General features: G+C 44.5%; 1 protein-coding gene across 1 annotated transcript in view; it reads right to left on the reverse strand.

Annotated features, from left to right (window-relative positions):
• Positions 1-12,995, reverse strand: part of LOC136835661 (lipase maturation factor 2-like) — a 110,760-nt gene extending 97,765 nt beyond the window's left edge. Inside the window, exon 1 of the mRNA XM_067099480.1 lies at positions 12,144-12,995. Within this exon, the coding sequence (XP_066955581.1) occupies positions 12,144-12,240 (97 nt within the window). The 5' untranslated portion in view covers positions 12,241-12,995. The remainder of the gene's footprint in view (positions 1-12,143) is intronic.
• Between the last annotated feature and the right edge of the window lie 647 nt (positions 12,996-13,642).

Genomic DNA, 13,642 nt, shown 5'->3' on the forward strand with positions numbered 1-13,642 from the left:
ATTGTGATTTGTTACGACATGACATACAAACCGTTGGTCCTTTACATTAGGAAGCCTCACTGGTTGGAGGGAGTTATCTAAGCGAGTCTCTATGAACTGACTGGAGTTCACCACACCTTGTCTTCCCTTTCTGGTCGATAGGGCGAGGAAGGGAAAACTGCCTCTGACAAAATGATCGGGCTGTAAGAAACGCGGGATCAATTGTCAGACTTCTGGGTCCCTTTGCATGAAAGAGGAATCGTCAGTCCATAAAAAATAGGCTAGGAAGAACTTGGAGTAGGTGACATTAAGGCAATCACAAGCTTTGGGTTTGTCTTATTGTCATGGTCCCCTTCCCCCCTTGCAAGGGGAAGGAGTGGGGGTTGCTTCTATAAACCTGAACGGAAAATAGAACGGGAGCTCCCATTGGGTGCTTACCTGCATCGACCACCAGATCCAGCGTGTAATGGCACGTCTGCTCCCTGCCCGTGGGAAGAGCGCTGAGATGTGAAGAAAGAAGAGAAGCCAGTCACTCCACATTCATTCTCCCAGTCACAACTGTACATCTTAGGCGAGATGCAACCTATCCAGTTAGAGGAGCTGGGTAAGCTACACAACTTGTTGAGCAGCCACCACAGGACCCAAGGAAAAAGTGTCCAAGGACTTGTGAGCAACATCCCAGAGGTAGAAGGAGGTGAAGGTGGTCTGTTGGGACCACACACCTGCCTTCAGTACCTGCAGAACCGACAAGTTCTTCTGGAATGCGAGGGACAGACCAATGCTGTGGACTTCGTGAGCTCTCGGATGAAGCGTATCGGTGTCATCTTCTCCAGCAGCACTCTAACAGGACACAGTAGCATCTCGTCTGGTCCATTACCTACAAAGTCCTCTAGGGAGGGGATCGTGAAGGACTCAAACCATGTGTCAGGGACCGAAGGATTCTGAGTCTTCGCCACAAAATCTGGGACGAAATTGAGTGTAACAGGTCCCCATCCCCTCAAGTGTTTAACATCGAAGGGAAGTCCGTGTAGTTTGCCAACTCTCTTCGCTGATGCCAGGGCCAGCAGAAAGACGGTCTTGAGGGTCAGATCCCTGTCTGACGACTCTCGTAAAGTCACATCCCACACAGGGGGCCTGAGATCCTTAGGTGGGCAAGACCTTTCGAAGCTTCCCATCAGTAGGGAAACCTTGAAGGAGGAGGAGATGTCTACTCCTTTCAGCTGAGTGCAGCATGGTAGCCTTTTACAGCTGAAATGGAGAGAAGCTTCTCTCGGCGAAGGAAGACAAGAAAGTCTGCGACCTGCTGAATAGTAGCTCCGACCGGAGAGATACCCCTTCCAAGACACCAACCACAGAAGACGGACCACTTCCCCTGGTATATCTCTGCGGAGGATCGTCTGAGGTACCCAGCCATCTCCGTTGCTGCGTGACGTGAAAAGCCTCTCGCTCGCAGATGGTGGATAACCTCCAGCCGTGAAGACACAGGGACTGCACTGCCTGGTGGTACTGCTCTACGTGGGGTTGACACAGTAGGTTGGGCCAGGGGGGGGATCTCTCTTGGCACCTTGGAGAGGAGAGCTAGCAGGTCTGGATACCTTCAGCGTGATCATGGTGTAGATGTCGAGGTTGTCCCATGGGTGCTGGAACGCGTCCTCCGCAGCGGCCCATGGGTCCGGCATGACAGAGCAGAAGACCAGAGTTTTCTGTTATGCCGGGTGGCGAACAGGTTGATGACTGGATGCCCCCACAGGTCGAATAGCCTTTCCGTGACTTCCGAGTGAAGGGACCATTCGGTCCCGATCACCTGATTATGGCGGCTGAGCTTGTCTGTCACGACATTCCTCTTGCCTGGAATGTACCTGGCTGACAGAACTACCGAATGAGCCACGGCCCACTCGTGCACCTGCATCGTCAACTGGTGGAGCAGGAGGGATACTAGACCCCCCCCCAATTTATGTCTCGTCAGATGTAGCAGAAGAGAATTGCTCCAGGCTATCCCAGTGACTGCACGAGGGGCGCGCTGAATCCTTGCCCTTCTTACAAGGAACAGGTGAAGAAATCTTGAAGTCCACTGCACGCCTTTTCAGCAGGCGTGACTTGTCCGCATAGTGCTGAGAGCGCCTGGGACTAAAATCTTTGGTGCTGGATGACATACAGTGAGCAATCACATGAAGGCCTTTGGTTGCAGTCTGGGATTCATCAACAGACTGAACCGAGTGGGTAACTGCTCGGGGCAGACCTCACCGACCTCCCATAGGCTACCATTTTGACTCCTCCCAGGTCCTGGGGAGTATGTCAGGGACCTTGGCCTAGGAGAATCAGCAAGCCGAACAGCCACCTCCTCCACTACCACTGCACTTGCACTGGGTGCCGTGGGGCGCTCTGACTCACTTTTATCCATTAACACTTTCACAGATGATGCTAATTTAGCGATCGATTGCACAATTAACTCAAAGTGAGTGTCAATTTTCAACCCCAGACTGACGATGGTGTTGGGATTGGAAATGTGAGAGCCAGGTAAAGGAGAGGACTGCACAGGTGGAGGAGATGGAACGGGATCAGAAGAAATTACAGGTGCAATTGCATCCGACTTAGCTGATGAATCCTGACTAGCTAAGGCTTTACTAAATTCCCTAGTAATACCTTTCCTCTTCCTATCTCTAGCTAGTGTCTTAAGATGTGAATCTAAAGTCTTCCACTTCTTTAAATCCTAGCCACTACATTCCTCACATCGCAAATCCACTGAACAAGTTTGTCCCCTACATTGAACACAAACAGTGTATGAATCGTAGGATTCTTTAGTAAGTCTAGTGTTGCAGCCTTTGCTACAATACGTAATGCTAGAACTACTAGTGTCAGACATCCTGGAAAATTATAAAGACGAAGGCAAAAAACTTGCCTAACACTATCTAAATTGTGCCGAAAGGCTACAAAAATGATATTTTCATAATAAAATAAATTTTTGAACATACTTACCTGGTAGTTATATATATAGCTTAAGTCCCTGACGTCACGGCAGAATTTCAAAACTCGCGGCAATCGCCGATAGGTATGTCAGGTGGTCCACCTATGCGCCCTCTATCCAGGTATCTGGAACCACACCAGGTATTCCTCAGATCTTCCATGCCTCTTGTCTCTAGAGGGGAGGAGGGTGGGAATTAATTATATATAACTACCAGGTAAGTATGTTCAAAAATTTATTTTATTATGAAAATATTTTTAAACATCTGATTTAACTGGTAGTTATATATATAGCTGATTGACACCTTTGGTGGAGGGTCAGAGACAGCCAGTATCGTTGGAATTGACAAAATAACAATTGTAAAACCAACTCAAGGTTCCTACCTGTTAAGGAAGCAAACTTCGAAGTTTTCCTGCTTCATTCTATCTGCATTCCTTAAGAGATCCAGCGATCCACCCAGGGGGCTGAAAATCTCTAGGGGCTGTCAACCGGTGTATAACCTCTATGTGACTAGACCTCCTTAAATATACCCTCGTTCCGGGCGCCAGTAAGGAACACAAAAGACCACCTGACCTAATAACACAACAAACTAACAAAGGGTAAAATATTTACTAATGATTGCGGAAGGCTGCGTCCAACCTTCGCACACAATCATAAAAATTTTCTCCATTTCAAGAAAAGGAGAAAAGGGTATAGATTTATGGTACAGCAGGGGTAGATCCCTCACCCACTACTGAATTAGCCGCTACAAAAGGTCCGAGAGTGTAGCAGTCTTCATAAATGGTCTGAACCTGTTTGAGGTAATGCGATGCAAACACCGACTTGCTTCTCCAGAAGGTTGCATCTAAGATACTTTGTAAGGATCTATTCTGTTTAAAAGCCACCGAGGTTGCTACTGCTCTAACCTCGTGTGTCTTAACTTTAAGAATCTGCAGATCGGTTTCATTAAACTCTGAATGGGCTTCTCTTATCAATAGTCTGATAAAGTAAGATAACGCATTCTTAGACATAGATAACGAGGGTTTTTTGACTGAACACCACAGCGCTTCTGACTTACCTCGTATTTCCTTAGTTCTTTCCAGGTATGACTTGAGAGCTCTTACAGGACACAGGAATCTCTCTATTTCCGTACCTGTGATATCCGACAGGTTCGGGATCTCAAACGTTTTGGGCCAGGGTCGAGATGGAGTCTCATTCTTTGCGAGGAACCCAAGTTGCAACGAACAAATTGCTTTGCCTTGTCTAAAGCCCACGGTCTTGCTGAAGGCATGGACCTCACTTACTCTCTTAGCTGTGGCCAAACTGATCAGAAACAGAGTTTTTAGAGTAAGATCCTTAAATGATGCCTTATGTAAGGGTTCGAACCTATTTCCCATAAGAAATTTAAGAACGACATCTAAATTCCAAGCTGGAGAATTCTGGCCTTTCTCTTTAATGGTCTCGAAGGATCTGATAAGGTCCTGAAGATCCTTATTGTTGGAAAGGTCTAAGTTTCTGTGCCTAAAAACGGCCGTTAACATACTCCTATATCCCTTAATCGTGGAAATAGAGAAGTTAAGTTCCCTTTTAAGGAAGAGAAGGAAGTCTGCTATTTCAGTTACAGAGGTACTGGAAGAGGAAATAGAATTTCTTCTGCACCATCCTCTAAATACTTCCCACTTGGATTGATATACCTTGATTGTTGATGACCTCCTTGCTCTTGCAATTGCGTCAGCTGCCGCCTTCGAAAAACCTTTAGCTCTTGCAAGTTTTTTGATAGTCTGAAGGCAGTCATTTGTAGAACTTGGAGGTTTTGGTGATACCTTTCCAAGTGGGGTTGTTTGAGTAGATCTATTCTGAGAGGTAGTCTTCTCGTGGTGTCCACCATCCATTCCAGTACCTCTGTGAACCATTCCTTTGTAGGCCAGTAAGGAACCACTAGGGTCATCCTGGTCCCTTCGTGAGCTGCAAACTTTTGCAGCACTTTGTGAATGACTTTGAATGGGGGAAACGCATATACGTCCAGATTGGACCAATCCAGCAGAAAAGCGTCTATGTGGATCGCTTCGGGATCCGGAACGGGAGAACAGTAGGTTTCCAACTTCTTCGTTTGAGCTGTGGCAAACAGGTCTATGCATGGTCTGCCCCAAATCCGCCAGAGGCTCTTGCAGACGTCCTGGTGAAGCATCCACTCTGTCGATAGAACTCGATTCCTTCTGCTCAGCATGTCTGCCCTCACATTCTTTTCGCCCTTGAATAAAGCGGGTAACTAGAGTAACACCTTTCTCCTTTGCCCAAAGAAGGAGTTTTTTGGCGTCTCGTATAGAGAGTAGGAGTGAGTGCCTCCCCTGATTCTTGATGTAGGCCAACGCCGTCGTATTGTCGGAGTTGACCTGAACTACTTTTTTTTCTCCACTAGACCTTGGAACTCTATTAGAGCCAGAAGGATAGCAGTTAGTTCCTTTTGGTTGATGTGCCACTGTATCTGATCTCTGGTCCAAGAGCCCGAGACTTCCATCTTTCCCAGTGTTGCTCCCCATCCCGAGTCCGACGCGTCGGAGAACAACACTAGGTCTGGGTTCCTCTGATGCAGGGAAAGTCCCTCTTGAAGTTTTAGGGGATCGTTCCACCATAGTAAATAATCTCTTATTTGTTGTGAAATGGGAATACACTTCGTTTCTAGTTCCTTGTCCCTGTCCCAGTTTCGATTCAGATGGAACTGCAACGGACGAAGGTTCAATCTTCCTAAAGAGACAAACTGCTCTAGAGAGGAAAGGGTCCCCAGTAGACTCATCCATTCCCTCACTGAGCAAGTTCGTCTTTTTAGGAATGTCTGAAGTTTTTCTAAAGCTTGTTCCGTCCTTGATGTTGACGGAAAAACCCGAAAAGCTTGACTCTGAATCCTCATCCCAAGGTATTGAATCTCTTGGGATGGGATCAGTTGAGACTTCCTTTTGTTCATAAGGAGTCCTAGATTCTCCGATAATCGAAGAGTCGTTCGAAGATCCTCCAGGCAGCGAGTGTAGGAAGGAGCTCTGAGGAGCCAGTCGTCCAGATATAGGGAGACTCTGATGCCTCTTGTGTGAAGCATTCCAGCTACGTTTTTCATTAGCCTCGTAAAAACCTGAGGAGCTGTACTTAGGCCGAAACATAGGGCTCGAAATTGGAAAGTTTCTCCCCTGTGCACAAACCTCAGGTATTTCCTGGAGCTCGGGTGAATGGGAATATGGAAATACGCATCTTGAAGATCCATAGACACCATCCAGTCGTGCTGTCTGACTGCTGCTAGAACGGACTTGGTTGTTTCCATCGTGAATCTTGTCTTTTGAACAAACACGTTGAGAGCGCTCACATCTAGCACCGGTCTCCATCCCCCCGAGCTTTTGGGAACCAGGAACAAACGATTGTAAAAACCTGGAGATTCCGGATCCAAAACTTTCTCTATAGCTTGTTTTTGTAGCAGCAGAACAAACTGCTGTTGCAGAGCGTCCGCTCTCATTTTCGTTCTGTAATTGGCCGAAAGGTCTACCGGCCTTGTAGCTAAAGGTGGCTTCCTGAGGAAAGGGATCTTGTATCCTTCTTTTATTAATTGAACGGACCATGGATCCGCTCCTCTCTTCTCCCATTCCAGCCAGAAGTGTGTTAGTCTGGCTCCAACCGCTGTCTGAAGGAGAGTCTTCTCAGACTCTGCTTCTCCCTTGTCTATTGCTTCTTCTCGTAGATCTTTTGATCGTAGGTCTTGAATTTCTTCTACTGGGAGTTCTGCCTCGAAAGGGCTGAATAACAGGAGCTTCCCCTATAATTTTCTGAGAGGCGAAGCTAGAGGGTAGAACTTTCTTTGCAGTTTTAGTGATTAAATCTTGGGTTGTCTTTTGAGTTAGAGCTGAGGATACCTCCTTCACTAATTCCTGAGGAAAAAGATGCGTCGAAAGAGGAGCATAAAGGAGTTCTGCCTTTTGGATGGGTGTAACCCCATTGGCAAGAAAGGAACAAAGATGTGCCCTTTTCTTCAAGACTCCCGCAGAAAAGAGAGCTGCCAATTCGTTGGCTCCATCTCTGACAGCCTTGTCCATGCAGGACATAACATGAATGAGGTCTTTGGTGTCTGAGTCTAATAAGGTCTCAGTCTTCTTACCCAAAGCTCCCAGAGTCCAATCTAGGAAATTGAAGACTTTGAAAGCCCTAAAAATTCCTTTCAAGATGTGATCCATTTCCGAAGGGGACCAGAAAACCTTGGATTTACCCATTGCAGTCCTACGAGAAGCGTCGACCAGAGAAGAGAAGTCCCCCTGGGAAGAGGCAGGAACTCCCAGGCCGGGAGCTTCTCCAGTCTCATACCAAATGCTAGACCTTGACGTAAGTCTAGCTGGAGGAAAAGAGAACACTGTTCGTCCTTGATCCTTTTTGGACTTCATCCATTCTTCCATAACTTTCAAGGCTCGCTTGGAGGAACGAGACATGATCATTTTAGTAAAAATAGTCTTCTTTGGTGTCTTCCCGAGAGTAAATTCCGAGGGAGGAGAACGGGGGGCGGCAGGTACGAAGTTGTCCGGAAAAAGCTCCGTAAACACTTTCATCAACTTCTTCAAGTCTGAGGAAGGAAGTTGCGATCCTTGCTCCTCTTCATCGGAAACTTTCTCGAGGAGAACATCTGGAGAAGGAAGAAGATCGTCGTTGTCCTTCGCTTCCTCCGAAAGCTGTACTGAAACCGAGGTAGCGGCGTCCTGTCTACTAGTTGCTGCCTCCAAAACAAGAGAATCCTCAATCAAAACGTCCTGTAGATACGCGGTCTTCTTGACGCCGGTATCCTGACTCCCAACTGCACGAGTATCCTGGCAGCCAATATCATGACGCTTGGCGTCCTGGCGTTCAACTTCGTGACGCCTATCGACCCGGCGTCCAGATTCTTGACGTTCGGCGTCCTGGCGTCCAAGCTCTTGACGCTTGGCGTCCTGGCGTCCATCTTCCTGCACTACTCGGGCGTCCTGGTGTCTGGGCTTCTGACGATCGTTGTCCCTTCCAACCTTAAGGCCGCTTGAGAGCTGGCCGCCCGTGCGACATCTGTCAAAAGCTTCCTGAGGCTGACGAGAACTGATCGAGGCCCTTAGAGAAGGAGAAACATTCTTCCCTCGTTCGCTGTCACGCCGCCCCTTGAAGTCACTTGAGCACTGGCCGCCTGTGCGACATCGGGCAAAAGTTTCCTCGGTGCGACGAACAGCCAAAGGAGGGGAAAATTTATCCGCCCTTTCTGCAGGTTGGCAAGCTTGCATAAAGGAAGACAGTTTCTGATGCATATCCTTTAGTAGAGACCATTGTGGAGCTTCCTTCTGCTGATAACTGACTGGAGAAGGCGCAATATTCGACGCGCCCTCAACTAATTGAACAGATTGAGGAGGGTGTTCTGGGGACAATTCCCAATTCGAAGGAGGAGGGGGAGCGTGAACCGAAGAAAGAAAAGCGTCCGACGTTTTCTTGCTGCCAGGCGTCCTGGTTGAAACAAGCAATTTACGCCTGCACTTGGAGGGGGAGCTACCTTCAGAACTAAAGCGTTCAGGACTGCTCCAATGGCTACACCCCGGAGCCTGAGAATACTCAACACGGTGTCCTTCAACATATGGGAACTTCCTCTTGAGAGGTCTAGACTCACAGACCCGACGCCAGCCCCGTTTGGGGACTGCGTCCTCAGAAGACGAAGAACACGTATTAACCTCGCCTTTCCTATAGCGAGGTGAGCTTCCTGGGAAGCGTCTACAGGAACACTCGAGGGGACGACAGCTCGCTGGGAGCTAAAATCTCTCGCCTCCCTCCGCCTGTCGACTTTCCTTCTCCCAGGGGTTGGGGAGCTTGGAAGAGGTCTAGGGCTAGGAGCACGACAGATCCGAGCGGCCGCACCCTCCACTTCACTAACTTTATCACCAACACTTGCAATTTCTAGATCTCTCATGTTCGACCACAATTTCCCTCTGTCTTGAGCGAGGGATTCAACACGTTGGCCAAGGGCTTGAATGGCCGCCATCATATCCTTGAGGGATGGGTCTTTACCTGAATCAGTAGGGGGATCAGGAACTACCACTACGGGGGAATGATCAGAAGGTTCATTAGTTCGGGACAACGAATCATTAAAATCCTGGCTACCTTTGGAAGAGCAAGACAAAGCACTCTTGGCTCTTCTGAGCCGGTCCCTTTCAAGTTTCCTTACGACATAGCGGTTATACTCGATCCACTCTCTTTCAGAAAGACCCAAGCACTCATCGCATCTATCCCGTAACTCACACCTCTTGCCCCTACATTTTCGTACATATTTAATGAGGATCTAAAGAGGCTTTAGCAAGCCGAGTCTTACACCCCTTAACACACATTCGCACACTCGAGGAGTCAGACATGGTAGCAAATCCAAAGAGAGATCAAAATACAAGTTCCAAGGGTCAAAACCAAATTTAACTAGTAAAGAAAGTCCAAGACAAATTCCAAAAAACGAGCGAAAGCCGAAGCCAAAGTGTACTTCACCAAAATTTGCGAAAAAACACGGGCTGAAAGAGTGAAATTCCAAACGATGTCACCGGAATGGCAGCAGGGAAGATCTGAGGAATACCTGGTGTGGTTCCAGATACCTGGATAGAGGGCGCATAGGTGGACCACCTGACATACCTATCGCGATTGCGCGAGTTTTGAAATTCTGCCGTGACGTCAGGGACTTAAGCTATATATATAACTACCAGTTAAGTTAGATGTTTAAAAATAAATACTTCACCAATTGTAGATAGAGCAAACAACCAGCAAAGCATAAATTTCAAAATTCAAGCTGCTGCCAACCACAATCCTTTAACCACAGCCGGCAGAAACATTGAAGCTTGTTGCTATGTTATACCTCTTCTTCCACCCGAAAGTGGGCGGGGCACGTCGCCATAACCAAAACAAACTAGCGTGACCCGCAATTTCAAAATTTTAAGCTGCCAGTTAAAAGAAACTAATAGCTATGTAATTACTGGGTGAGTTACTTATATAAAAACTAAATTTTCAATGTTTCATAAATCTAAATTTTATTTTCTTCTCTTTACCTTTCTAACAACCAAAGTAATTCTTTATGATACTGCACGATTTAAAAATACAGTGAAAATAGTATAAGCTATGACTTCCAAGTAAACTCAGGAGTGTAAACATCAACAAAAATTATGCACTACATATAAAAACCAACTTACGAACAATTGAAGACATGAACAGCAGTCCAGAATGTAACTCCTTCGTAAGTTGGGTAGTGACTGTATTATGTTGCCTTGGGGACACTTTGAGAAGGAGATGAAAATGCATTTACACCAAGCAGCCTAGGAGTGAGCATGAAACACTTTTCCAGTTATCCTTCATGGGTATACTGATACTTAACTTCTTAGCCTGCACAAAATTTTATTTAAAAAATGGTTGAATGATGGTCAGATTGATATTTTACTGTACTTAGGGAATATGAGGCAAGTGAATAGCAAGTTGTGTATTTACTGTTAAAGATATGAAGGCATGCATCATTTTCTAGGGTCAGCATGTTGCTTTGAAGGTCTTATGTCCTTTAAGCTCTAAGATACTGGGCATAATTGGGAAGTGATAGGGGCTTCTAGTGCATGTGCTATTCCCTGTGCTTATTGGATTTTTTCTGTTATGTAAGAATTACATGCTGTTTTCAATGAAAAAATTTAATACATTTGTATGCTACAGTACCAGGATGCTTTCTGAGTCCTCCCAGTTTACAACAGCTGATATATTCCAATTAAAAATGACTGCATAGTGTAAGGTTGTGTTGATTTATCAAGGACTGATGAGTGATGTCCTGCTTTTTCAGAAAGAATCTAAAGTTCATGGATCATAAAGCCATCCATTCCAATGAAATGTCTGACCTGCTGAATGAAATGTGCTTTTAAACCTCAAGTCAATCACTTTTGGTTCCTCAGAAAGGAAACACTGTGTATGTGGTTTTCTGTGATTGCATTTAGGGGAACTTCTTTGGTAAAGATACTGAAGAACCAGTCTTTGATTTCCCATAGTGCTGCATAATGCAAATGAAGGCTGTCCTTACAACTGTTTACTTGGTAATGCAATAATGTGTCTAGCTTTCAGCAAAATTTTATAAGTTGCCAATAAGACTCCAGCCAGCAATTTTTGCATGAAAAACCATTTTGGGCTTTTCATGCGAAAATGGCTAGGAAATGATAGGGCACGAAAAGAGTCTAAAAAGACCAACCTAACATAACCTAAGGGTGTTTACTGGTTACAATTTTGCCTTATTAGCTATGGAGGTGGGTAGAGGGACCAGTATTGTCTTACCTTATAAGTCGTAACTTGATTAATTTTTTATTTATCATTTGCGCACAGCGTTTATGGAGTTCAAAATAACGAGAATGAAGAGCTCTTTTCAAAAATGTACATTACAATTTCATATCTTGCAATGGCAACTTATAAAATAATACCTAGCTTTCTAGGTCAGGTTAGGTAGGTAGAATCTAGGTATGAACCCAGAGATTACATACCTGTTTTATACTACTTTTCTGACGGGTGCATTGAACAAAATTTTGGTTTATCCCCACCCAAAAAACTTGTTTTCAATAGGTTCCTCATAATTGTTTGATACAGGGGGTAGGGGAAAAACACAAAAATAGGTGGTTTGCACCACCAAGCTAGTTTAATGGTTAGAAATGCATAGGCTAAGATATAAGATATCTAGCCTAGTCAGTAAGATACTGCCCATGGTTAATGTATCCGGCTAAGAATTAAAGAATCATAGTATGACCCATTCGTGGTATCTCAAGCTCTGCATAGTGCTCTATGGTAAGCCTAGCCTAGGTTATTGCATTGTGTTCAAAAAGGTGTTTACGGAGTTGGCTAGCTCAGCGTAAGCGGTGGCAAACTACGACTCAATACCATTATAGGTGGCCCAAAACAATAAAGGCTGTGCTTCATCATAGGCTTAGACTACGTATCCCAAACACCAAAAGTGTTTTGGAGTTTGAAATGACGGACAAGGATACCTACTCTACCAGTAGCCATAGGTTGGTTTCTTATTCGGCTACTGACACAATGCAAAACACCTGTTTAAAAGTAAGACAAATTTTAGAATATGCAGATCCTAACATTTACATTCATAGGACATATTTGCAGTGGGTATAATACAACTCCCGAAAAGGATTCCTCATCAAGCTTACTACTACACCTACACCCATACCAACCATTAGGGCCTCACCTGGAATTTGAGTATACAGAGATCCAAACGCAAACATATAGATTGCACACATACACCGCAGGAAAAAATTCCTGGTATGCATAATATCAACAGCCATGGTGATGTCTGTCTATCGTATTCACTCAAAAGACAGCTGAAATTGCAGTCACAAGAACCAGATTTCAAGGCATCCCTCCGTCTGGGAGGCAGATAACACTATATTACATATAGTTCTACTGTTCTAAATTAGTTTCGTTCAGTCCCAATTTTAGTAGACATTCTTAGTAGCAATGAAAAATTGTCATTTCCCTTCGTACTGGAATAAAATTAGGTCACGAGTCAATTTTTGCAGCAGTGGTTAGAATTACTGATTGCCCATATTTGTGTGTTAATTTATATGGGAAAGATGTTTTCACTTTTGACATATTTCTTTAAAATAAAAGTTGTCGGATCACTTCCCTCTGTTCAATTAACCATTTTTCTGAAGTAATTTAATATGTCCGTATAAAAATATGTTGAACTACTATTATCTTGAAAGTGCTCCTCTTGTTTTTTCCTGCGAAAAGTGTTCGTGAGGAAAATCTCGCCTCATATTTCAATAGGCTGTTAAGTGAACAAGCTTGCCCTTGTGCATTTTTTCTCTACCCTATCTCAGTGCAGGTAGATCACAGTCCGTTTTTAACAACTCTAAGAATAACGAATCGTTGAAAATTTTCTGAATGTCGTAAAATCTCCAAATATTTTATGCAATGCAGTTGATGTGTAATAAACTTTGTGACCCTCACAACGCTGCCCCACTTCCGAAGTAAGAGAATCAACACTTGTGTGGGAGTACAAACTTTTGTGTGTGGTAGAATGAGATCCACTGTAAACAAATAAGTAACTGACAAATCAACCAACTTGGGAACGTTCACTACGACCATCCAGAAATTCTGTGAGCCTGACATCATCACTACAAATAACGTACTAGCCAGATAGTCTTCAGCAGACACCGTGAGTTTGCGTATTTACGTTCATTTCCAGAAATATACACCCTTGACGTCATGTTTATTTAAAGTGCAGCATTGAGGAAAATTCTACATAAAGTAATTTTAACTGCTGCGGTACATTATTTTGTAAAACAGTCGTCATAGTTACAAAGAAAACAACAGTGCGTTTGAGGTAGCATAAAATCAAAGATTATTAGTAAATGATTCCCTCAGTGGAACCATTCTTGCACTGACGCATAAATTTATACACATCTTGTATACCGTGCGTGCACAGCAGTGAAGAAATAAACTCGAGATTTTCACTTATCGACGATTACGAGTGTATGTATATAAAAACTTGTAATCTGCTTGATGCTTGACCTTTGACCTTGACGTTCAAACGGTGAGAGTATAAAATGAGTATTACTATTATAATTAAAAAAATGAAAGAATATTAAAAATTTGGTATTAAACAATTTTAAATAGTATTTTCGTTTCTCTTACTGTACCCGTTGCATAGTAGCGAGGGGCGGGCCAATACTATTGAGCGCC

The sequence above is a fragment of the Macrobrachium rosenbergii genome, chromosome 4 (genome assembly GCF_040412425.1).
Source record: "Macrobrachium rosenbergii isolate ZJJX-2024 chromosome 4, ASM4041242v1, whole genome shotgun sequence".
Classification (NCBI taxonomy): Eukaryota; Metazoa; Arthropoda; class Malacostraca; order Decapoda; family Palaemonidae; genus Macrobrachium; species Macrobrachium rosenbergii.